Raw genomic sequence first — 25,174 nt, 5'->3', positions numbered from 1 at the left:
GAAAGGACAAAGAAGCCGCGCGCGCGGTCGCTGTCCGCGTCACGATGTCAGTCGCTGGCGCATGTTTGTGATGAGCGCATGCGCTAACACCGCTTGGCCATAACGCTTCGCAATGGAACGGTAAATGATACTCGTAGTCTAGATTTTTATAAACTGGTAAAAAAACACCCGGTACAATTCAAAAACAACGTTAAAAATATTTAAAAAATGGATGCATGGGGAATGCTACACCGAAAAGAAGCGTGGCTCTTAAATTAGATAAGATGATAAAAAAAGTTTTCTTTAACAATAAAAATACTTACAACAAAACACTTTACAGCTAAGAAAAGTTATCTTCCCCTATCCTATTAAGCGGAGTAACCGGGTCGAATTGACAGAATTAACATATTGCCTTTGCTCAAAGTATAACCTAAAACTTTTAAATGCCAAATTCAATTTCACCCCGTCTGTAGTCCGTCGCGTCGTCTGATACCTACGTAGTATTTTCTAATTATAACTTCTTTCTTAATGATCCAATCATCGCATTAAGTTCGCAAAGTATTCGCGATAGTGTTATTATATCGAAATATTCAATAAACAAAGTGGACCTACCTATTTTCATTTCGTGCTAACAAGCCGCTTTATAACTCAAACGTTTATGCGGACTTTTGAGTTAATTCGTTTGAGTTTCGAAGTAGGAGTCTGCTCCGAGCCTGGGGGCTTAGGTTACATCAATCATCGTCATCACCTTTCATCATGTCATTAATCATCATCAAGAAAAAAATACTTAAGCCATGGCTGTATGGGCATAGTTCCCTTTTGCCTTGCCCTTCAGGCACTTGCTTCATGCAAAACAAAAAAAAATAACAGCCAGCCAAAGACCAATACCAAAGACCAATACGGTCTTTGCAGCCAGCTGACTGTCAAATGTCAAAACAAAAACAAGCCGCACTGAGCGAGTGAGCCACTGAGCCATAATAATATGAATTACGACGAAAGTGAAAAGTAAATGTTGTGTTTCTTTATTGTTATAGCATATCATTCCGGTTGAAGACGGTTATTATATTGGAGACGGTCAAATGTGTTCAGATTCTGATCTAGGTTTTGAGCGATGTAAAGTTCAGACTGTAAGTATATTTCATCGACGGAGAGTAAAGGATTTACAGAGTGTGTGAATGTTGAACGATCGCGGTGTATGTGTAGGTGCCGGCGAGCGCGTACTACTTCTCGGAATGGATCTCGGCGGCGGAGGAGCGCGCGCTGCTGGAGGCGGTGTACGCGGCCCCGCAGCCCAAGTGGACGCAGTTGTCGGGGCGGCGCGTGCAGAACTGGGGCGGCACACCCACAGCGCGCGGCATGGTGGGCGAGCAACTGCCGCGCTGGCTCACGGGGCTGCTGCCGCGGCTGCCGCGGCCCGCGCCGCGCGCGCCCAACCACGTGCTGGTGAACGAGTACCGCGCGGGGCAGGGCATCCTGGCGCACGAGGACGGGCCGCTGTTCCAGCCGGCCGTGGCCACGCTGTCGCTGGGCGGCAGCTGCGTGCTGCGGCTGCTGGACCGCGCCCGCGCGCCCGTTGCCGCGCTGCTCCTGGAGCCACGCAGCCTGCTCGTGCTTGCCGACGACCTCTACACACAACACCTGCATGGCATCGACGAGCTCCACTGTGATCTCATCGATGACACTATTTGTAATTTGGATTTGTGTTCAGATATATATGTTAAAGGTTCTACGGTTCCGAGAGACACTAGAGTTTCATTGACTATAAGGCACGTTCCAAAAACGTCAACTTTTAAACTTAATATTGGCAATAAATTATCATAAATGAGATTTTTATTTCAATGAGGACTGACAAGACAATGGACAAATCTTTCAAAATATATTTCATGGTATTATTTAGGGCAAACTAGTAAATTCACTTTTTGAATTATGAGAATCGATTTACAAAGTTATTGAGTTTTAAAGTCAGCCATTCCAGGAACACGAATTTTAGTACGCCCAAGCACGCGTGACATCACATCACCCAATCCGCCCGCAGGGTTTCTATCCACCGCATACATAATGCATGTTTGTTATCTCAGAGTTATTGTGTGAGTTACAAGACCCCTGACAGTTAGAAAAATATAAACAAAAAAGTCTGCGATAGTGATGTTTATTGCAAACCATTACCTATTGTCAAAAAATAATGCGAGTTTTGTAGTAACTCATTCATTCTTATCAAAATAAATACTTTTATCACTTCACATACGTAAAGTAAATAAACTTCGCGTTTTACGCTACGTGATTTGGCCAAATATTTCAAAAGTTACGTTACGACGAGATGAAAAGCCAGCATGCGTTACTTAAAATGCTTCGGTGCGGTTGGACATTTAGTAACTTTTTAGTAAACGATTAAAGTTTATCAATCTTAGAACTTAGCTTCAAATATTCTTTATTTAAATAGTTTTAATTTTTTTGGATTTAAATAAAAATCTAGTGGGTCATGGTCATGGGCACCTCTTCACAACCTAAGTTTTATTAGATTTTTTTAGATTCAATTTCAGCATGGGGTTTTCAAAATTATTATCTAGTGTTAAGTGGACAAGGCACAAAATTGTTTTTATCAGTAGAATAGGTACAAGAGCATGCAGCAAGGTTTGCGCCAAAGACAGCGGTGAAAAGGGCGCGGGCGGAGACGCGGGCGCGGCGGCGGCGGCGGGCGCGGACGCGGCCAGCGGGCAGGTAAGGGGCCGCGGGGGCGGCGGCGGGGGGCGCGGACGCGGCCAGCGGGCAGGTAAGGGGCCGCGGGGGCGGCGGCGGGGGGCGCGGACGCGGCCAGCGGGCAGGTAAGGGGCCGCGGGGGCGGCGGCGGGGGGCGCGGACGCGGCCAGCGGGCAGGTGAGGGGCCGCGGGGGCGGCGGCGGGGGGCGCGGGGCGCGCCTCCTGACACGCGGGTCTGTGCAGGGCGTCGTGCTCGGCGTGTACGAGACGAAGGCCGGCTTCGAGCTGACGCCGGCGGCGCGCGAGTACGACCAGCGCGGGGGCGGCAAGATCTCGCGCGCGCTCAACGAGTGAGTAGCGGCCGCGGGCGGACACCTCGTGCCCCTGGCGGCCGTGTACAGCGCCGGTTGCAGGGCGGCGGGCCGGCTGCGGGCGGGCGGCGCGCTGCTGGTGACGGAGCCGGCGCCGGGCTGCAGCGCGGCGGCGCTGGCGGGGCTGGGCGCGCGCGGGCCGCGCTTCGACACGCTGGAGCAGCTGGACGTGGCGCGCGAGCGCGTGCGGGCCGCCGCGGGCGCGGGCGTGGCGGCGCTGGCGGCGCGGGGCGCGGCGGCCGTGGCCGTGGACGGCTGCGGCGCGCCCGACGCGGCCGCCGAGGGCGCGGCGCTGGCCGCCTGGAGGTACGCTGGCCCTGCTCGTTCCGGTTAGGCACGTAGCAGCAGGGATAGACTGTCGGTTGTCGACAACATGATACTTACACTAACGTTTTTTGTAATGATAGATAAGTCACACTAACATCCGTGATCGCCGAGGGTCCATATAGGTTCCAGGAGTTCAAGAGCTGCGCGTCGCGCGAGCCGGAGACGCGCGTGTCGCTGCTGGAGGGCGGCGCCGAGGGTGGCGAAGGCGGCCAGGGCGCGGCGCTGTGGCACGAGGGCACCGTGCGAGCGCGGGCGCAGAACTGGGCGCGGTTCCTGTCCGACATGCCGGCCAACAAGATGACGCCCGTGGACCTGGCGCAGGCGGCCCTGGACGCGCTGTGCCCGCTGGGCGTGCGCGCCGACGCACACGACCGCGCCTGGATGCAGACGCAGAACATGCAGGCCATCCTGACGGTGGCGCGCGGCTCGTGCGAGGAGCCCGTGTTCCTGGAGGCCACGTACGACGGGCCGGGCGCCGGCAACACGCCGCCCGTGTTGCTCGTGGCCAAGGGCGTCACGTTCGACAGCGGCGGCATGTGCCTCAAGCGGCCCGCCGGCATGGAGGAGAACCGCGGCAGCATGGCGGGGGCCGCCGTCGCCATCGCCGCCTTGCGCGCGCTCGCCGAGCTCAAGGTGAGGGCGCCCGCGCCGGGCCGCCGCCGCTGGCGCCGCCCTGCAGGGTCCCTAACGCCACGTGGTGCGCAGGTGGGCGTGCGGCTGCGGCTGGCGGTGCCGCTGTGCGAGAACATGATCAGCGGGCAGTGCATGAAGGTCGGCGACGTGGTGCGCGCGCTCAACGGACTGTCCATACAGGTGAGCTGCTGTGGCGCTGCTCCCTGGAGCGGCTTGGGAACGCGGATTTTTTTTAGATACCTACTTATTTATAAACCCGAGGTTTTTAGACGTAAAATTCTTTTTATAGCATATTTATATTAATAGTATTAATTATTCTAACATAAATTACATACATTTTTCCACATTGTACATCTAATATATCCGGGTCTACGCCCCTCGTCCATCTAAGACCACCGTGGAGCGCGCCCTGCCCAGAGGTTCTCATTATGCTAGCAGCATTCCCGCGTTGCACGGCCAATGAGACCCCCTGGGGAAGGAAACATCTCCTTGACCAAGGACGTTTTTTATATAGAAATCTTAAGAAAATATAGGTATACATAATTATATTAAACTTCTGAAGTTTCGTAACAATTACACTGAACATCTCGGCGTAATAACTCTCCATAATTAATTATTTACAATAATTATTATCGCAAAATTAAATCTCAAATACTTATTTTAATCTGGGGGCACAGTAGTAGGGACCTTTTTTCTCGAAACGTTTCGCCGATTCTTTGGACCGCTTTAAATTACACCAGATAAACCAAATTTTCAGGATATGTTGTCAGCAGTAGACTTATTTATTACACCTAGGCACAATTACATCTTCCACCCATTATTATGGTGATCAAAATAAAGAGAAGCAATATGCCTACGTAGCAACATAATTCTATAGGTAGGTACATTGTGATCCATATATCAAGCCAAATAATTATGCGTAGAAAGTATGACAGAGGTCATTACATTGTATTTTGGAATAATTATGTATCAGAGTAATAAGTAAATAGGTTATTACTTATAACAAAGCGCCACCTATATCGTTTTTTGTGAACGTAGCCTGGTGCATTTTTTCTTTTTCGCATTTTCTGTGAATGCCATTGTACTCTACATGTGAATCTCTACAACTTTCAGATCGTATCATCGTTTGTAGGAAGTATAAATAGTATTTTATGCAACAGTTGTATAAGAAGGGTCAAAAAATGCGAGTGGCGTGAGTTGCGATGTGAGCCTTGGCGAACATCGCAATAAGAGACGCCACGAGCATTTTTTGACCTAGTTATACAACGTTGCATACAATACTTTTTCTACGACGACGTAATTTTAAATGAAACACAAAAATTTTCCAACTTATTTTCCAACGCGCGGGAAAATGGCGGCAAATGTATACTTTTTTTTTATAGTATATCTATGGCACCAAACAAAGTAAAGGTGCCAGTTTCCAGGTCAAAAAAAAAAAAACAACAACAATGCTTTTTTGGCGACATTATAGTACAGTTACACTTTGTAAACAATGCTTTTATAGGCCATAGAGCATACACTTTTTCAAAGAGTTTAATTATGTATGTACTTATATTAGACTTTTTGGTTATTTAAATGCCAGATTAAAGTAGAGGAGTAGAAAAATAATATAATTACCTACCTACGCTGAAGTGTATTATGTCTACCTGGGGCATTGATATATTTATGTGTGCAGATCGAGGACACGGATATGGAGGGCCGGCTGCTGATGGCGGACGCATTGGTATACGGGCAGGCGCTGCACAAGCCGGCGCTCGTGGTGGACGTGGCGACACTGACGCGTACGTACAGTAGAGGGTCGGCAGTGTGGTGGCTGGCTACAAGCTGGTGGGCCGTGTTGCAGACGGCGTGCTGCTGGCCACGGGCGGTGGCGCCTTGGTACGTACAGTAGAGGGTCGGCAGTGTGGTGGCTGGTTACCAGCTGGTGGGCCGTGTTGCAGACGGCGTGCTGCTGGCTACGGGCGGTGGCGCCTTCGGCTGCTTCAGCAACTCGGAGGAGCTGTGGCGCGCCGTCCGGGCCGCGGGCGCCCACGCCGGGGACCGGCCCTGGAGGTTCCCGCTGTGGCGTTACTACCAAGACCAACTCACCAGTCAGTACCCACACTCCTTACTTGACAATATTTCATTATTCTCTTATATTAAGAGATTCCGAACATCAAAAGGAAATACGAAACCCTTCAGGATCAGCATGTTGTCCGTCCGTCTGTCTGTCAAGACTCAAAACCAGTTTTCTCGGAAACGCGTGGAGGTATCAAGTTGAAATTAACATCTAAGTACTTAATACTTACTAAGTACTTATGTCTGGGGACGCCCGAACGGTCCCTTCAAGCTGTAAAAAATGACCCTTCTAAATAAACGCTATTTCGTAAAGGATCAAAACCTATCGGGTACTTCCCACAAACCTAATAAATTGCCAAGAAGGAAGGTCTTATAGTACAAGTAAAATTACAAACTTATTAGCAGTTGGTAAAACAATCGCGTGCTATGTCGATGTATGGAGACAACATTTTTTCAACGGCAAAGTTCGGAACCCTCAGTGCGCGAGTCTAACTCGCACTTAACCGACATCTTATGTAGGTAATAGGGTAGTTTCCAAAGAGTCAAATCATTTATACTTTTTACTAAACGTCAAAACACGAAATTACCATGTGACGTCATAGAAAAACGTGACAAAATATCGCACTTATTATTATATAACATACATAACATAAACAGCCTATATACGTCCCACTGCTGGGCACAGGCCTCCCCTCAATCAACCGGAGGGGGTATGGAGCATACTCCACCACGCTGCTCCAATGCGGGTTGGTATTATTTCATTTTTCTTTATTAAAATTTTAAATAAGTTAAATAGAAAAAAGAGAACGTGTTTGGTCATGATTAGACCTGTCATTATTTAGTAATTAATTTGACAACAGATCAGAAAAAAGTCTAGTGCAAAAGGGTCATGGGTAGGCAATCTAGGCAATGAGATAATAACCTATTATACAGTCAGGGAAATGTGTGGTTTTTATCACTAATCAGTAACGAAGTAGTAGGTAAAGTACTTATTTAAAATGAATGGTATTTTTTGACACGTTTTGACAGCTCTCCTATACGAGGGCATCACGTGTGAGCTATCCTATAGGTTGGTAGTGAGTGTTGCGCTTGCTTTGTGTTATGTTGCAGACGACGTGTCGGTGGACCTGCGCAACAAGGGCTCCAGCAAGGCCACTCCCTGCGTCGGCGCTGCTTTCTTACGGGTAATCTCCTCTAATCATTATTATAACCACGGAATAGAAGAAAGAGGTCGGAAGGGCCAAGGGAGCGGGCCACGCTCGCCCGAGCAATTAGTTCGTTCATCATACTTCAACTTTGCACTCCACTCGTCCGCAAATATAAACTATATGCAAGGAGATCCCTCCTTATCGCAGGAAAGCTAAAACTCTTAGTTTGTATGAGCGGCTATAATTTATCTCTCTCTATTTAAGAGTTGCACTCTTGTTGATGGAGTAACCGCCATTCCTCTCTTCTTCCCGCCAAAACCTTCACCTCCCGATACGACACGACCTGCACCTTCTCTTTTATTTGTTTCATAAATGTTATCCTAGGTATAATTTATCAAATAAACAAATTGTATAAGCTATCGACATGATACCTATCAATATAATTAGGCCTTTGAATTTGGCACAAAAGATTGGTAGTGGAACCGATAGCCATAACTTTATTATTTACCTAACTCCATTGCCCCGATAGGAAATCAACAGTGAAAAGTTTATTTTTACGATTTGTTTGATAAGTAGGTAATATAATTTGTCACTTCTGTTAAACAGATAATGCGACAACATTGTCACAATATTGTGGCAAGGTTCTACCATTAAATATTTTGAATAAGTACGTAAGAAACATTATAGAATTTCGTGTGCGGCGACTGGGTGCACATGGACATCGCGGGCGTGGGCAAGCTGAGCCACGCGCCGGCGCCGCCCTACCTGGACACGCGGCGCATGACGGGCCGGCCCACACGCACGCTGGTGCACTTCCTGCAGGGGCTGGCCGCGCCGCCCTCGGCCGGCGCCGGCTCGCGCTCCAAGCCCTGTGGCCCCGCAACTACGTAGCCGGGGCCCGCGTTTACTCATTTCATATCAATACGTGTATGTTTCTAGTGACTGACAAATAAATCTGTGATCGTTCCATTATGCTTTCATTCTCAAGAACAAAATGGGTGTGATACTATCCAACACGACCACTGATGATTATCTTAATTCAAATATGGTATATACTCATTAAAAAAATATGTACTTTTATGTACTCCACAATTTAAATTACCTATGTACTCTCATACTTTTGCTATTATAACACAATATGCCGTGGTCGTGATAGGTGGAAACTTCTTGGCACGACCACTATACATTTTAGGTTTTTATATATACTTTATGATGAAAATTGATGTAGATTTAATTCTACGACAATGTTATCGACGCCATTATTATTTCTACGTAGGTAAAACTAAATAATTTTTTTTGAAGAGTATTTTTTTGTGACAGCGCCTACAAAATTCTTATTCCAGCATCACTTTCTTTGTATCTCAATAACTACAGCAGATAGCGAAGATACACTGGTCAGCAAATAAACCGGGCCACCCGCTCCCGTAGCACTCTAATTCGATTTCCAAAAAAAGTATAAAACTTACAACGGTTTAAGTTATACCTAAAGAAAGTGCATTTTGTGGCGATTAAAATGATTGAAAATTTATTGAAATTTATCGTTTTTATTAAGTGTTTATTAAGCAATTACAATAAAGACTCATTTGCCGGACTGTTTAATCATTGGTAAACGGAAAAACAAAAATCAAAAATAAAGCAAAAAATGAAACGCAAGGCTTAAAAAAGTTTTTGATTAGTATTCGGTATTCCCTCCCCTTGCTCGGATAACTGCCAGCATTCTCGTATTCATCGACCTCACGAGCCTGACGATAAAATCTTGAGGAATTGCATTCCACTCTTCTTCAACAGCGATTCGCAGCTCCTGAAGGTTTGCTGGAACAGGTGATCGGGCCCGAACTCGACGTTTTAGCTCATCCCATAAGTGTTCTATCGGATTAACGTCCGGACTTCGAGCTGGCCAGTCCATCGTACGAATGCCGACGTCACGCAGGTACTGGGTCACCACTTGTGCAACATGAGGTGGTGCATTGTCATGCATCAGTTGCATATCCTGCCCGATAAATCCAGCGTAAGTTATCACATGATCGGCAAGGATTTCAGTAATGTATCGATGAGAAGTCAATCCTCGTGTACCGCCCGTCGGTTCGACGAAAACTAACGCGGTACGTGCGGTTAATGAGATGCCGCCCCAGACCCTTACAGATCCCCCTCCATAAGCAACTGTTTCTTCAATACAACACTGAGAGTAGCGTTCTCCTGGGCGACGATATACCCTCTGGCGTCGGTCACTTCCATGTAGGCTGACCCTGGTCTCATCAGTGAAGAGTACATTGCCCCACTGCTCTAATGTCCAATCTCTATGCTCTCGAGCGAATTGAAGTCGTGCTCGACGGTGGGCTACCGTCAATTTTGGGCCTGTTGCTGCTCTTTTTGGAGTTAGTTTTCGTTCAGCAAGTCTCCTTCTGACAGTATCTGAACTTATGACCACTTGGCGTTCGTCACGCAGGCTTCGTTGGACTTGAACAGCATTAAGGCGGCGATTTCGCAAAACAGTAAGTTGGATATAACGATCATCTGCTGCTGATGTAGCTCTAGGTCGGCCAGTACCTGGTCGGCGGTCGAATGTTCCAGTCTCTAGGTATCGTCTGTAAACCCGTTGTACCGATGATCTGCTGATTCGAAGTCTCCGAGCGACTTCACGTTGCGAAACGCCTGCTTGAAGTAATGCAACAGCTTGAACGGCTTCCTGAGGTGTCGTATTCATCATTGAATGAAGAAAGTAGCAAAAATACTCGCGTTAGGAGCAAGTGATGAAAGATAACTAAAGAAATTATGAAAAATATCCGACTACCCTCATTGAAGAAAAAGAAACTGAAATCGAAAACTCTAGGCAAAAGAGGGTAAATCGTTAGTATTGTGTTTGTTGTTTAATTTCAATGTGAATTGATGGTAGTTTAGAATAAATTTTAAGTCATTATAATTAACATAAAATGCACTTTCTTTAGGTGTAACTTAAACCGTTGTAAGTTTTATACTTTTTTTGGAAATCGAATTAGAGTGCTACGGGAGCGGGTGGCCCGGTTTATTTGCTGACCAGTGTATTTCTTGTGCAGTTAGTATCCTGATCAGTTATGGCGGCAGTGCTAGTTTATAAAGGACTGTAGTGTAAGCCTATATTTTAAGTATATACCTAGGTATGTGTGATTTATTGGACACCTCATTAATTTAATTTTTTTTCGTCCTTCATTATGCGCCCTGCTAGGGAGTGGAATTCTTTGCCGTCTTGTGTATTTCCGAAAGCATATAACCCGGGTGTGCTTTCAAGGCCAGAGTGAACAGGAACAGGCACTCGACGGGGGCAAGAGGAAACCCATCAAATGTAAAAAAATGAATAAATATGTATGTATCTGAGCAATCACAGAGTTAGCGACATCTATAATTTTATAGGGAAACGTGACCATTGAAGTCGGAACATTGTCATTTATGAGGTTACCAATGAAAACAAACGTGTCACTAGTTTGGAGTCAGGGCCATATTTATAATTGTTACTTGTTTGTTGTACTGAATAAACTCTTTCTTTCCTTACCTTAGCACTGCCATCACGGATCGGGATTCCGACTACACATGAAATTTGTTGCCAAATATCAGGATTTGTCGGTCTGCCGTTCAAAAGTTACAAGCATTTTTTGGTGGTGGCAGTGCCAGGATAAGACTTTCCCCAGAATCACTTCTTTTCTTACAGCGCCTAGCAAAGATCTGATTTCACCAACAAAATGTCTATAATTGGTCGCCAAATATCAGAACTCCTCGACACACCGTTCAGCAGTTATAAGAGATTTTGTGACAGCGCCTGCAAAATCCTTATTCCAGCATGCAGGTAGCGAAGATTCAGATCTCATCATCACAGAAAAATTCTAGACATTTTTTGTGTTAAATCAGATTTTCGCTAAGTGCTGTAGAAAAAGAAAGTGTTGCTGGGGACTTATCCTGGCACTGCCACCAAACAATGCTTATAACTTTAAAACGGCGAAACGGCAAATTTTCTGTGTAGTCAGAATTCCGATCCGTGATGGTGGCAGTGCCAGGCTAAGGGACACTAAGGCAACTCTCGTAACAGATAACATATTCATGCATGACAGGGTTCGGCCTGGAGGCACACAGGATTGACGGTAAGGACAGAGCGGTACGGGATAAATTGAAACACTGATAATTATTGACCTAAAAATGAAGAAACATTTATTTTCAGTATGTCTTTTTGTAAAATTTAATAACAGAATGAATCAATGTGGTAAGAGATAACAGAGCGGAGCACTTTCCATTCGATAGAATTAGTTTCACCAACAATAGAAATATAATATTTATCGAGTCTTTATAGATACAGTTAATGCAGTACCAATAATCTAATTTATTCGTTTACTGAGTTAGTTAAATTTAAACATTTAATATGATCATAATGTACACGGAGTGGGAGGCCAGCGTCGTGCGGCCGTTGGGCCCGGCGCGGCCCGTGCTCGGCTCGGCACGTGGCACTCGGCTCGCAGGCCGTGGGCACGCGGCACTCGGCACGCAGGCCATGGGCACGCGGCACTCGGCACGCAGGCCATGGGCACGCGGCACTCGGCACGCAGGCCATGGGCACGCGGCACTCGGCACGCAGGCCATGGGCAAGCGGCACTCGGCACGCAGGCCATGGGCACGCGGCACTCGGCACGCAGGCCATGACGAGCCGCTCCGCGCGCCGCGGCCGCGCTCTTGTACTGGCTCACACCGCGTTACACGGGCACACTATATATTTTTTTGGGATTTTTTAAATTTTATCTTCACGTACTTTATAAATATCTCATACTTGAAAAAAATTTACATTAAAATGTATCGGAAAGGTGCGGACGCTAGCACCGCATATACTAGGGCGCGACGCAAACAGAGGCACGCACGCACACATACATAATTATACAGCCGGCGCCGCGCCGGGAATATACACAAATATAAATTATGAGCCGACACTAACCCGAGACTTACCATCACATTGCGACGCACACCTATTCGTTCCCTTTGTACCGCTACAGTTAAATTTTTTCTTACATAGTAAAATTAACGGAATACTTTAAATCTAAATAAACAGGCGCGGCGGAGGCGAGCTCGCCGCCACGTCACACTTATAGTGAACTGAAACGATGACAATTATTTTAATTTATCGCAAACACTAGAGAAATGCAGGTCCAATACGATGGTAATATTGTGTGTCATGAAACAAAATGTATATTTAAATTCTCTGCTTTTTACACACACACTAGTCGGCGGCTCACTTCGACGTCATCATGGTCACGAATTCTGAAAAAAAGAAGAATAGCAATAAATAATAATAAAATACAATGGTGAGCGGAGAGCAGCGCACTACGCGCGCCGGGGCACTACACACTATACATCTACGAGAAAACATCGTAGGAAGATCGCTGTGACACTTCCGTCTAGTGATCGTGAAAAAAAGAAAAGAAGTCATAGAAAAGTTAACACCGAGAACATTAATTATCTACCAAACAATCGTGTTAGTTATATAAATACCAGATAAAAAGAAAGGAACAATAATATTTCACGACGAAGCGAGTAGGTATCGCATCGCCGGTAACAAGTGAAGAAGCATGCGACGGCGGCGGCAGCCGATCCCGCGCACCCCGCCAGCGGGGTGCGGGGCGCGCGGGGTCATCTCGTTATATAATACACATACATCTACACATGCGACGTAGTCGGGTGGGACGATCGTTTACTGTGCAACGTGAGGCAGACTGAAATGTTGTCGAAGCGATCGACAACATCGCAGCCGCGTCACCTCTGCACTGCGAGCCGGACAGAGAAGGAGACGGAGAAGGGAGTGCGAGTGAACAAGACGGCTAGGTGGCGACAGTGAGAGCGAGCAGCAAACATCGACAGCAGCGGCGATACCTAGTGTCGGGCGCGGCGGGGCGGCGCTTCTACACTACGGGGAATCGTTTCGAGATCACAGCGTTATCGTGGAGTCTTGTCTGAGTTAATAGTTATACTAGCATCACAGTGCGGAGGCTAACGGCTGCCGTCGCCGCGCGCAAATATCATTTTGGCGAGTGCATGGAAGTCTGCAAGAGAGAGAAGCTCGGTGAGCGCGCCGCGCCGCCCGCGCCGCCGCGGCTGCACACGGTACACTGTACGCAGCCCGCGGCGGCCGCTGCGGGGGGGTGAGCGAAGCGGATGCGGGTGGCGGAGGCGTAGGCCGGCCTGCAGGTGTGGACACGTACCCTCGTAATTGACCTGGCCGTCGCCGTCGATGTCGGCCTCGCGGATCATCTCGTCCACCTCCTCGTCGGTGAGCTTCTCGCCGAGGTTGGTCATCACGTGGCGCAGCTCGGCGGCCGAGATAAACCCGTTGCCGTCCTTGTCGAACACACGGAACGCCTCGCGGATCTCCTCCTCGCTGTCCGTGTCCTTCATCTTGCGCGCCATCATCGTCAGGAACTCGGGGAAGTCTATCGTGCCGTTACCTGCAATAAAAGCCATATTCATTCACATTAAATTCTCTTAACATAAATTATTATAAATACATTTGCTATAGCGATATAAATGTTTTTGAATAGTAAACACGCTCGGTTTTAGTGGATATGACTCCTAATGTACTTCAGAAATTAGAGAAGAAGAAGGGTTAATCAACAAAGTTACTAGACAGGCATAAATAAGTGATGTTGCGTTAAGTAAAATCTACGAGTAACCGATATAAGTGAGTGGTTGATCTTCTTTTCTTCTCGTGTGGGTTGTGAGACCAATGTTTGACCCCTGGCGTCCGGGTTACTATTGGGCGGCCAAAAGCCCTTGCCATGGCCCATGGCTGTTGTGTAGTATAATGTAATTGATGAGCTTGAGATGAACGTTTGGTAATTAATTGATAGGACTGCTATTTTCAATAATGTTAGTCTGTTTACAAAATATGCAGTTTCCGAGCTACATGTGCTTATAGATAGTGTTTACATTGAATTCCAATGGACAGTCTTAGCAGCAGATGCGTGTGAGCTGTGAGGCACTCGGTGTGAAATCAATTCGCAGCGGCGCAGCCGTGACGCGCGACGTCGTCAGGCTTCAGCCGGTAATCACTCACGATCATTTCAATATTTATTAGCACTTTTGTTTGGCAATTTCTTCTAGTCTGACTGCCACCGCGGTTACGTCTCACCCCGACGCGACTGCGCTGCGCCGCGACCTATGCAACCAACTATTGTTTTATATAAACACATCTGAACATGGCGCGACGTTCCGGTAACACTAAATGCGAATAGCAGCGGTATGTTGGAAATAGATAGAGACATTTCCTTATCGATATTTTTATGTATTTGGAACCATCTTAACTGAACAATTTATTCTAACTGGTGACGAAATAATTAGTATGAAACCAATTTGTTGTTGTATCAACTTCAGCAACTGCGCAATAAGTATGTGTGCGTCAAGCGTGCCGCGAGTCAGTCACCGGAGCCGCAGTTGCCGGTCAATGTGGTCCGGTAGGTGTCGGGTGTCCGCGCGACACCCGGCACTGGCGCTCATCTTGATATCCGTTGTTTTAATTATTAATGGCCGTGCAACCTTAACCAGTAATAAACGCAAACTTGTCATTTTCCCCAAGTCCGCAAAGAGTGAACAATGTATATCCTGGTGGTAAATGTGGAGTGGACGGTGCAGGTGAGCCCACCGGCGGCTAATTGCGGCGTGAACCTTTGCTAACTGGTATTAATAGGTCGCCCGCCGTATGCGACCGCATTGTGCGGCGGTCACGCGGCCACTGCCGCGCGAGGGTGCGCCCACGGTACAAGAAGACCAGGTATGCTCAAAACTGACAGCTAGTATTTTCAAAGTTAACGCAGCTGACGTCATCCGACCCTGCCATTTCGTAAAAAATAAATTACCTACACTAAAAATATGTTTTTAATTTACATTGCAAGAAAATTTTGTACTTTTAGTAAAATATTTACGTACAGTTTTAATGATTTTTGTATACGTGACAAATATTAGTAATTAAATTCATTAGTCAGTAATTAATTTAATTTTCAATAATAAAATTCATAATAAAAATGTTGGAGATACCAATTGAATGCCAACACTTATGTCATCAATGGGCTAGCAATGGCGGCTTGTCATAGGATTGAGCGTACCTGGTTTTCTTACACCATGGGTGCGCCGTCGGCCCTCATTGCATCAATCATATAAAGGATATCAAATAATTGTATCGCTTTCTTTTTACATCACATTACCTCAATGGAATGCCACAACGCTTTAGACCAAAAAAATACATAAACAGCCTATAGATATACGTCCTACAGCGGGGCATAGGCTTCCCTTCAAATAACCGGGGGTATGGAGCATATTGACGAATTAAAAAATATATACACGATTTTATTGACAATAGGCTAGTTTCCAACTAGTCAAATCAGTTACTTTTTAGTAAACGTCAAAACACAAAATTACTTTTAAAAGCACACTGTGACGTCATGCAAAAACGTGATAAAATGTCGGACTTATTATTAAGTTTTTCTTGATTAAAATTCAAAATTAGGTTAAATAGAGAAAAGAAAATGTTTTACGTTACTATTAGATTTATCTTTATTTAGCAATAAGAATTTCATAATTTATCTTGAACCTAGTACACGTTCATTAAAGTTTTTAATCTTTTTTAGAATAAATTCGTTGCCAATAATACCGTTAATATATTATATTTGCTGTTGATAACTTTGGTATAATTTGACCTCCTTTCGGGGTTGCCCTTTATTTATTTATTTATGTTTATTTGGGATAACAACAGCTTAATCTAAATGTTTTACCGAATAACACTCTGTATTCTATATGCAAAGTGATTTTAAGGTTTAGTATATAGCGTGGCCGCCTATTGTACTAATTCAATTTCTCTTTTGTTTTGTTTTTTGTTTTTTCCTGTTTGTGCAATAAAGTATTTGTTATGTTATGTGGTCGCTCTGCGGCCGTCCTCGCGACCTCGTGGCCATCGTCAGCCTGACGCCGTATCGTAATGAATGATGTCTTTATATGTTATATCTATGTAGGCACCCGCCCACTGATACGAACCAGAGACGTTCCCACAGCCGCCGGCTCGGCTCTACGAACACTTATTTATTTACTTCACGTCTCCTCAGTTACGAAATATTGTTCTAAAATTTAAATTACCTATAACAGTATAAATAAACGAATCTTTGATGTGATGTGAAACTGTGAGGCCAGTCATGCTTATTTGAGTAACAATAACATCAAAAGTCAGTAAAATCATTCGTCTGGAATCACAATGACCACTGTCTCCTCTTGAGAATATTGTGATCGAATTATCAAAGTTTTCTGTGACAGTTTTAGGTCTGTTTATATTCCAAGTCGTGGTGAGTCGTGTTGTCCTACTGGTATCACCCCTAGGTGCAGCACCTATGTCTAAGAGTCCTGTGTGAAGTGCGCGCGCGCCGCCATCGCCTTAATTGATGGCGTCTCACAGATTAAATAATAGCGGCGCGCGGTCCGCGGGCGGTCACCGGCGGTCACCACCCACGTGCCCGCGTGTCCGCATGCGGCGTTATCAATATCACCATCATACCTGTTAACGTCTTCTGAAGTACATCCAAGTAGTGCATGCGACACTGTCATTCGGGCCGGACTGTGTGGTGCAAATGCAGTGCAAACGGAAACTACATTCACTCAAAAACATAAAAATGTGTGTTACAATGTCACAGATACACTTACACACACTGTACAACAATAGGTTATGTTTTATGGGTTATCTTATAAGTAGGACTTATTTATTGTATAACTTTTGTATTTAGTTTTTAATTGTTTATTTTTAAGTTATTTTAGTAAGTAAGTAAGCGGACCTAGTTCAAAAACTAAGGAGATGAAAATGAATTGTTTTATGTAATCTATTTTTTTTACAGCTGAAAATCAGCGTTTTTCTGTTGACCTTGGGTCTCCAGAATTTTAAGTTGCGCTGAAACCCCTTTTTGTCTGCAATTTGTGGTTTATTTAATTAATAGGTAAATAAATACTTTATCCATCTATCTCGGTAGGCCGGCGACCGATGGAAGGCAGCGCTAGGCAGTAGGCGCAATGCATGAGCCGTGTGTCCCCGGGGCGGGCAGCGCCGGGTCATGCGGAGATCGTTCCGTAAATAGCGGCCGGGGGTAACGCTCCCAGTGAACCACTTTTTATCGACGCGTGACGCGGGAGTGCGACCTGCCGCCCGCCGATGTCGCGACCACCCGACATTATGATAGCTCTGGCTGTAACTACGAGCTCTAACGATATCATTACTAAAAATATATTTCCTCTATTGATATGATTTTGGACATCAGAAGTTGTGAAGGTGGAGCATACTTTAAATTGTTTCCGGAAAAAAGTAGTGAATTAAGATCCCGCTGGCAGGCCAGTGGCCGGGCGCGCGGTGCAGGTCGCGCCGACCTATTCTTTACCAAAATAAATGCGGCTAGGAGCGGCGCATGCAAATCGCGCACTCAATTTCATTTTCTCATTTTGTCGAATACATTGAATGTGGAATGTCAATAGCCGGATCGCACGCCAAGGCGCCACGGCGCGGCGGCGCAGTTTATCGGAAACTCCGTGATAATCTCGTAGGCACGCTTTATCGAAACAACACTTAGGTTTGTTTGTCGGTGTATATTTGTTAGGTATATATACTTATGTATTCAAGTGTATGTATAGGGCGTGTGAGACCGGTCCGGAGGCTGAGCGGCAAGCGCAGCCGGGGCCGGCGCGGCCGCCGCAGCGCTGCCAACACACTTGTAAACAATCGATAGCGCGCAGACGTACATTAAATAGTTATTGTACCGCGGGAGACGACGGTCACTAATGATGGAAACTTGCCCAATTCAATATTTATTTTAAATATGTACTATATGAACACATTTAGAACAAGCAGCTACACCACGTGACAAATTCACCTACTTGGAGTCAGTCCGACTCGGGCGGTGAGACAGCTCAAATTCTCAGTCAGATTGCGGTGCATAGCAGGAGGAACACATGCCTAACATATTTTGTACCTATTCTGCGACAGAGATTTAGTTTACATTACATCCAGTTCAGTGACGTAGGGATTCGCGTATTATTTGACAGTTGTTATCGTTGTACAGTTCACAGGGAAAAATCTACTTGTTTATCAGCTTGCGCAGCGGCGGGGCGCGGCGCGGGGCGCATTGTTCCGCTCAGCTCGCGGCTATTGTTTCAGTCACACGCAGCAGCCGTGACGCCGCTCGCATGCTAAGCGAGGACGCCCCACGGCGCTCCAATCAGAGTCAACCACATCACATTCTCATATTAGGAAATGAACCACCAACTCCAATTCGCCCATCCATTTAAATATAAAGTATGTTCATATGATGAATAACTCGTATAAGGAACGCGGAATGAAGCGATTATTGGATGTAAGGGACGTGAAGCAATGCGTCCGTTGCTATTGTCAGCAGTCGCGACCCCGGCAGCACAATGTCAATGCCGCGCTGCCGCGGGGGCGCGTCCGCAGTGCTCCAGATTAAAAAAAAAAAAATATATAAGATTTATTTTTCGCGGTCTCTATTGATGCTTTCATATTTTTCATTTTCTCTACAACTTTAAATACAAAATTTTCAATTTCATTTTTCAAATAGTAATTTTCGGGACAGTGTTTTATACATTTTCCTTGCTTGGAACGCGAAGAACTTAGCGATTTAAAAGAAAGGTAGCCGTACGTAGACTTCACGGAGACTGACTTACCTAGAATACGACATCACAACAATCACATCACATCCCAACTCGTCCCTCTTTTTCAGATATAATATTTAATTTCAGACATAATTTCGCAATGTCCATAAACAATATAGATGGTGCTGTAGATATTTGCCTTCATTTAACCCCCTAATTTCATGGATAACAGACAACAGTCCTAAGTGCCCTAACATCTGCACTGTTAAAGTTTTACGAAGCCACTGACAATGCCGTAGCGTGGCCAGCAAAAATTTTGTATCGATCGCCATCGACTCGCAAAGAAGAAGAAAAAACATATGTTTTTACGATTACAAACTTATTCGCAGTTGGTAAACTAATCACGACCCATTTCGATGTATGGAGACAATAGTTTTTCAACGGCCAAGCCTCGGAGCCCTCGATACGCGAATGAGGGACTTTCCAATCGACACACGTTGGATGGCATTGTTCACTTTTAACGTGATAATTATTACCTTTTTTCTCATTGCTGGGGTACATAATTATTCAAAAATGAAATGTAATGGCAGAAGCATAATATATTTATAAAAGTAATTGTCGCTTGATATTTGGATCACATTATGTATAGAATGACGTTGTTATCTATATTGCTTCACTTTATTTTGATCAGAATAATAATGGGTGGAAGTTGTAATTGTACCTTGGTGTAATAAAAAGGGTCATCATTTATACCCAAAAACAAAGATAAAACATGCATGTTTGTTATCCATGAAATTAGAAGTTTAAATGAAGAAAAAACTTAACAACGCCATCTATCGTGTTTTTGGAGAACGCCGATTGGAAAGTCCCTCATTGGACTCGCACATGACCAGATTTAAAAAAGTCTGGCTTTCTGTGTGGCGCGCGATATTGCGCGCACACCTGATCCGACACGCGCATATACAACCGCGCACATTATCCCCCATATTTGTGTTCATCTACGCATTTTATGATATTTGCTAAGTAAACATTACCTAATTCAACCAGGAACTCCGACAATGCAAATATTATTTCGCCAGATAGCTACTTTGTATACCTACTCGTAGAAAAGCGATTATAAATATTTGATTGTACTTATGGTACTTAACAAAGAGTTACACATCTGTGTACGACAACTCGTTAAGCAAAGAACAATCATTTTTGCATTATATATTGTAGCACGGACTTGTGCTTCTTCGTAGTCGTACACGTCAGCGATAGTGTACAAATTAAATGATAGCGACATTCACCGTTACAAACTTATCCCTATCTAATCTGCTTCAGTAACTCAGTGATCATAATGATCAACTACAACACAGCAGTGAGCGTGTATCTCATGGTAAATGCACAAACATGTCGTTTTATTATAGTACTGTCATGGCTTTTGGCAATAAACAGAAGTAAATCTATATTATGAAAATTGCCATGATTTTCAATTTTAAAAACAATGTTACCTTTAAAGTACTATGGTATTAAATTGTCTCGGTAATCTTTATTGTCTATGAGCTGAATTATACGTTATAATAAGGTAATAAAAAAGACGATCGTTTAAATAATAACAAAAAATTACTATACTCAAGTATTAAGTAGTTTTCGTGTATATTTCATATGTCGCTGTATGTAATATCTCTTGATATATTTACCTAGGTAGGTATATGTTAGTAACTAAGCTCCTATATTGTACATCATGTACCCATTATATAGTTGGAAATATTGTAAATTATGCTCTGATCCGCTACATTGCATTCTAGAAGGAATGTGGACACGTGTATGTCTTGTCATAATTAACTATCTTAGGTAGACATTACGATTTCAATAGCAAATTGTCTCTCAATGCGTGGAATGGGGCGGGGTGTCCCCCCGCCGCCTGTGTATAGTCTGTGTGTGGATGCGTGTTGTGCAGCGGCTGTGTACGCACCGTCGGCGTCAACCTCGTTGATCATGTCCTGCAGCTCGGCCTCGGTGGGGTTCTGGCCGAGCGAGCGCATCACGGTGCCCAGCTCCTTGGTGGTGATGGTGCCGTCGCCATCCTTGTCGAACAGAGAGAATGCCTCCTTGAACTCCGCGATCTGCTCCTCCGTCAGCTGGTCCGCCTGCAACACACCACAATACCACTTACTCAGCGTAATTTCACATCATCCACCTCTATAGTAGATACGTTTCCTAACTTCACCGTAAAATACTAGCCAATATTCGTTTTTATGGCTGTGCATTTCCGGACTCGGCGACACTGTAATTGTCCACGTATTTCATAGAATATTATTGGAACACATAGTTACGAAACGTCGTTTAGATACCTAATAGCTTCGGTTAAGTTTCCTACATAATATAATACCTACCTATCCAAATACAATAGTACACTGTCACGTGCTGTACAAGAAATTCCATCTAGCGCCAGGCATCCAGACCAGCGTCACTAAGCGCTTACAACCACCGGTAGCGAGGTCACCTCACCATCATTAGTGGTTTTTCAACACTACCCTATATTCAGAAGACGACAAAATGATAACAATATCCAAGCTTTGACCAACGCCCTAGATTAAAGCTAATATAATTGGACCAGATAAGGTATAAAGAAAAGATACATACAGTGGTAACAACCATCTTTGCTGAGTGTTAGAACGGGAAGAGCGTGCGGCGAGCGCGCTAATGTGTTGTTATCAACGCGATAAGATTACGTTGGCAATTACTGGTGTCGCCCCCCTCCCCAACGCCGCCGCGCCACGTCACACTGCGGACCAACGCCTTATCTACTGCTGCATAAAAATCGAGATATGATACCTATTTATACGACATTATATTTACACGACGACTCTCTCCAACAGACTCACACCTCGAAGAACCGGTACGACTTACTATAAACAATATACACAACAGTAACAACAACAACAGTATTGACTAGCCAAGGCCAGGTTATCAACGAAATTCTAAATGAGTAGAAAAATATGTCAATACTGTTGATGACGTAATTGTTCACAAACCATAAAATAACTTGTAGGTACGTATTTGTCAAGCAACCAATTTGAAACCTTACTTTACATAGGTATAGAGCATCACAAATAAGTATGAGATCATATGCCTTAATCATCTGACTCACAGTTGTTAATCATGAGCTGATGTGAGCAGCAAACACAATAGATTTACAATCTGGAAACCAACTGGAGCAAGTATGTGGAGATACTAAAGTTATTTATAACAAGTCGACAAACAATCAATGTCGCTAGACTTGAATATTATGAGAACAGTATTGAGAAAAAATACAATTTAAAGATTTTGTTTACAATAAATGTCAATGTTTGCCCACCATACATGAGTATGAAATGTTTCCACAATGTGTGTTATGTTAATAGTAGGTAGGTATGTGGGCTACAAACTTGAGTTACAGGTCAATAAACTTATGATATGATATCATCAATATTCTTCTGGGGTTTTGATATAATGGAGAAGTACTACTGTAACTTTCCTAAATTCACAATTATAGAACATTTGTAAAGTTATTTTACATAATTAGGTATTTGATAAGGTATTTGTTAATTACTTCCAATTTTAATAAGAGAATGATGTGCCTGTATCACAATAAGTGGGATAGGTATAATGGGAAATAGGCAAGTTTTTTTATGTATGTAGGTATTATGTTGTTAATTAGTTAGGTACCTATAAACTATTTTCAAAAAAGATAGGTAGGTAAGTTACCCCATTCCTGAACTTGTGATGTTTAGAGCTTGATACCTAATATTTATATGGCTTTGGAAATAGATAAATATGGTACATTGTTGTTAAATTTTTTATTGGTATTATTGATAAGAAATTCCCTAGAATCCTAACTAATTCTCTAGTAACAAAAAATCTACCTACTTGTGAGAAAAATTCAATGACGTTTGAACCAATATACAAAATCCTAAATCATCCGTGGCAGTCAACGGAGGAATAGTATTTATTTTATTGCCTCTCATGGCCCAGGTTTCTGCGGTTTGGATTTAAAAAGAACTTTGGGCCTTACAACCTTATCAGAATTTGAAGCAATGACTCTTACTCTTGTGCGTCAAACAAACATAATATTACTACTATTAAACTGCCAAGTAAGTATTTGGAGACCACATGTTACCTATGAGCACTTGTCAAGGAGAACAACACAGAAATTACTGTTTTTGTTCATCAATTTAAATAATGAATAATGTAATAGATCAAACATAGTATTCAAAAATATTGATTGTTGTGGAGTCCCACATCATAAACAAGTTGTTTACTTGTGAGTAAATAAAGTTAAAATTAGAATATTTGTTACATGGTGACATTGATTGATCTTTTTAACACAAAATACAAAGCTCAGCTTATTGGAAATGGAAAAAATATAGTTTTCTTTTTAACGGACCTGTAATTCATTAAGCCCACATCATTTTAGTTTCCCATAAGAGTCAAATACTGATCAAGTCACTATGTACCATGGAATGTATGATATTTACAATTCTATTGTTAAAAACATAATATTGCAGAGTTGTCAGCAGTACATGTCTGATTGTCTCAATGCTGCAGCAATTAGTGCAGCCTGTTGTCATAAAAACCACTCCCACAAGGACAGGTTTAACAACAATGGAATTGTTCTCATTTCAAACCATTATTCTTTTTTCTAACATAATTACAAAATAATAATTGTTCTTTCAATTTACCATTCTGAAACTCTTGAAGGTATATCAAAACATATGCTTGAGCTTAATACAAGTGGGTAACTTTAAATTAAGTTAAAAATTAAAGATTTTATACATAACCTTGAATATGAATAGTATAAGAACATTATAATGAAGCATAGAGATAACAATATTTCCTGTAGCGAGAATACAATGCTTGACGTATGGGACGGATGTTGTGCCGGTTTTGCCATTAAGCAGACTTTCGTCATCAAACTACATGAAATTGTAGTCCTTATTTGGTTGCAAACCTTCTAGACGAGAGCAACCCGGTCACTACTTACTGTATCATGAGCATCCAAACAGAGCACGAGACCTACTCAACCACCGGCGCCAGGCCTCGGCTGGAGCCCCATCGAACCAGTTTAGCGAATTGCGTATATCAAAGCGATCAGACAGCAGCGTAACGATGAGTCAACTTTTGACAGTTGCGCCCGGCCGATCGATGCGCCGTCAACAGGGCGCGCCGCTCGCTGCGGACACACTTGCACGGAAAACCACTTGTTTCTGCAATAACCGACGGCGATGGTCGCGAGACAACGCCATCGCTCGCGCCATGACTCGCTGTCACCCGATTAATGTCGCATCATCACCGGCGGCACCACCTAGCTACGGAGCTATGGCGACGGATGATTCTCGAGGCCTAGTAACGGTTTTAACGGTCTTCCTGGAACTACATCCGTCGCCGTATTCCGCCAATTTTAGACTTTCTTCACAGATACAGATTCTTCTCTGCCGTTTCAATGCTGGCGATCCGCAATGCGGCAAAATAAAACGGCCGTCACAATAATATAATGGAGGCCGTCATCACTATAAACACCGATACACCACTTTTCCGAAATATATCCGGGAACCGATCGAGGGTTATCCCTCGAATACACTTTCGACACAATCCAACGGAAATAACACTCACCATTGTAGATTAACTTGGATTATCTGCAGCTACACTAAAAAAAATCACAGACTACGCCGCAAAAGCGACCGCACGGACCGACGTTTGAAACGATACTGCCGCCCTCTCTCGCGCGAGCGGCAGCGCCGAGAAACTCGCGACCGCGATTCGCTAGAGTTCGGTCGCGAATCGTTTTTGAGTCGGCTCACTTGAATCACCAATTTTTCATGTCCGTTTTTCGAATTGCGGAGTCGTTTTGGGGACCACTGGTGGTTCGTTAACTATCAGACGCCGTTGACGCTTACGTCGAAGTCCATGTCTCGGGACGAACGATACGGGATTAGATTTAATCCGCAAAGGATAGTCGGTTTTATATCGGACGGGTGCGGCGGCGTGGACTGGTGAACGGCGCGCGCCGATTGGCCGCCGCGCACCTGCAATGCGTCACTGCGGGGCGCTAGCCGCTAGCTAGCGGCTCGCATGCGGCTGCGAGAGGCGGCGGACGCTGGCTGAGCGCTGGCCCGCGGCGCCCGCAGCCGCTGCGCTGAGGCTGCCGAGCTTGCAAACAGTCCTTCCCACTACCGCGCCTCCTCCGTTCTTAGTTACAACAAATCAACCTAGGTACTATTCATATTATGTTATTGGCTAGCCAAGCAACTGCCAACTGTTTCTTTTTAGTCAATTCCCGCCACGTCTACCGACGGTCGAGGC

The 25,174-nt window shown here is 44.5% G+C and overlaps 3 protein-coding genes across 4 annotated transcripts; 2 read left to right on the top strand and 1 right to left on the bottom strand.

The window, feature by feature from the left end:
* The first annotated feature begins 454 nt into the window (after window positions 1–454).
* Window positions 455–1,806, top strand: LOC126371613 (alpha-ketoglutarate-dependent dioxygenase alkB homolog 6). The gene is made up of 2 exons (XM_050016929.1): window positions 455–1,106; window positions 1,183–1,806. Exons 1-2 carry the CDS (start codon window positions 1,059–1,061, stop codon window positions 1,798–1,800), a joined length of 666 nt encoding a protein of 221 aa, XP_049872886.1. The 5' UTR covers window positions 455–1,058; the 3' UTR covers window positions 1,801–1,806.
* Window positions 1,807–2,520: 714 nt separating this feature from the next.
* On the top strand, window positions 2,521–8,180 carry LOC126371651 (cytosol aminopeptidase-like). Its single transcript, XM_050016964.1, has 9 exons — window positions 2,521–2,749; window positions 2,807–3,026; window positions 3,090–3,353; window positions 3,497–4,007; window positions 4,080–4,187; window positions 5,683–5,788; window positions 5,948–6,097; window positions 7,176–7,249; window positions 7,901–8,180. Exons 1-9 carry the CDS (start codon window positions 2,521–2,523, stop codon window positions 8,102–8,104), a joined length of 1,866 nt encoding a protein of 621 aa, XP_049872921.1. The 3' UTR covers window positions 8,105–8,180.
* A 3,182-nt stretch (window positions 8,181–11,362) lies between these two features.
* On the bottom strand, window positions 11,363–24,642 carry LOC126371414 (calmodulin). 2 transcript variants are annotated; one of them, XM_050016696.1, is made up of 4 exons: window positions 24,485–24,642; window positions 20,805–20,979; window positions 13,423–13,665; window positions 11,363–12,484 (listed from the first exon to the last, which is right to left on the bottom strand). In XM_050016696.1, the coding sequence occupies exons 1-4, from the start codon at window positions 24,485–24,487 to the stop codon at window positions 12,456–12,458; spliced, it is 450 nt and encodes a 149-aa protein (XP_049872653.1). In that variant the 5' UTR covers window positions 24,488–24,642; the 3' UTR covers window positions 11,363–12,455. The 2 variants fall into 2 exon arrangements, with proteins under 2 accessions (XP_049872653.1, XP_049872652.1); XM_050016695.1 differs by lacking the exon at window positions 24,485–24,642 and adding an exon at window positions 21,476–21,622.
* Window positions 24,643–25,174: the final 532 nt, after the last annotated feature.

Source organism: Pectinophora gossypiella, chromosome 12 (assembly GCF_024362695.1).
Source record: "Pectinophora gossypiella chromosome 12, ilPecGoss1.1, whole genome shotgun sequence".
In the NCBI taxonomy this organism is placed as follows: Eukaryota; Metazoa; Arthropoda; class Insecta; order Lepidoptera; family Gelechiidae; genus Pectinophora; species Pectinophora gossypiella.
The sequence above is the reverse complement of the archived record's forward strand: the minus strand, read 5'-3'. Positions and strand labels throughout refer to the sequence as shown.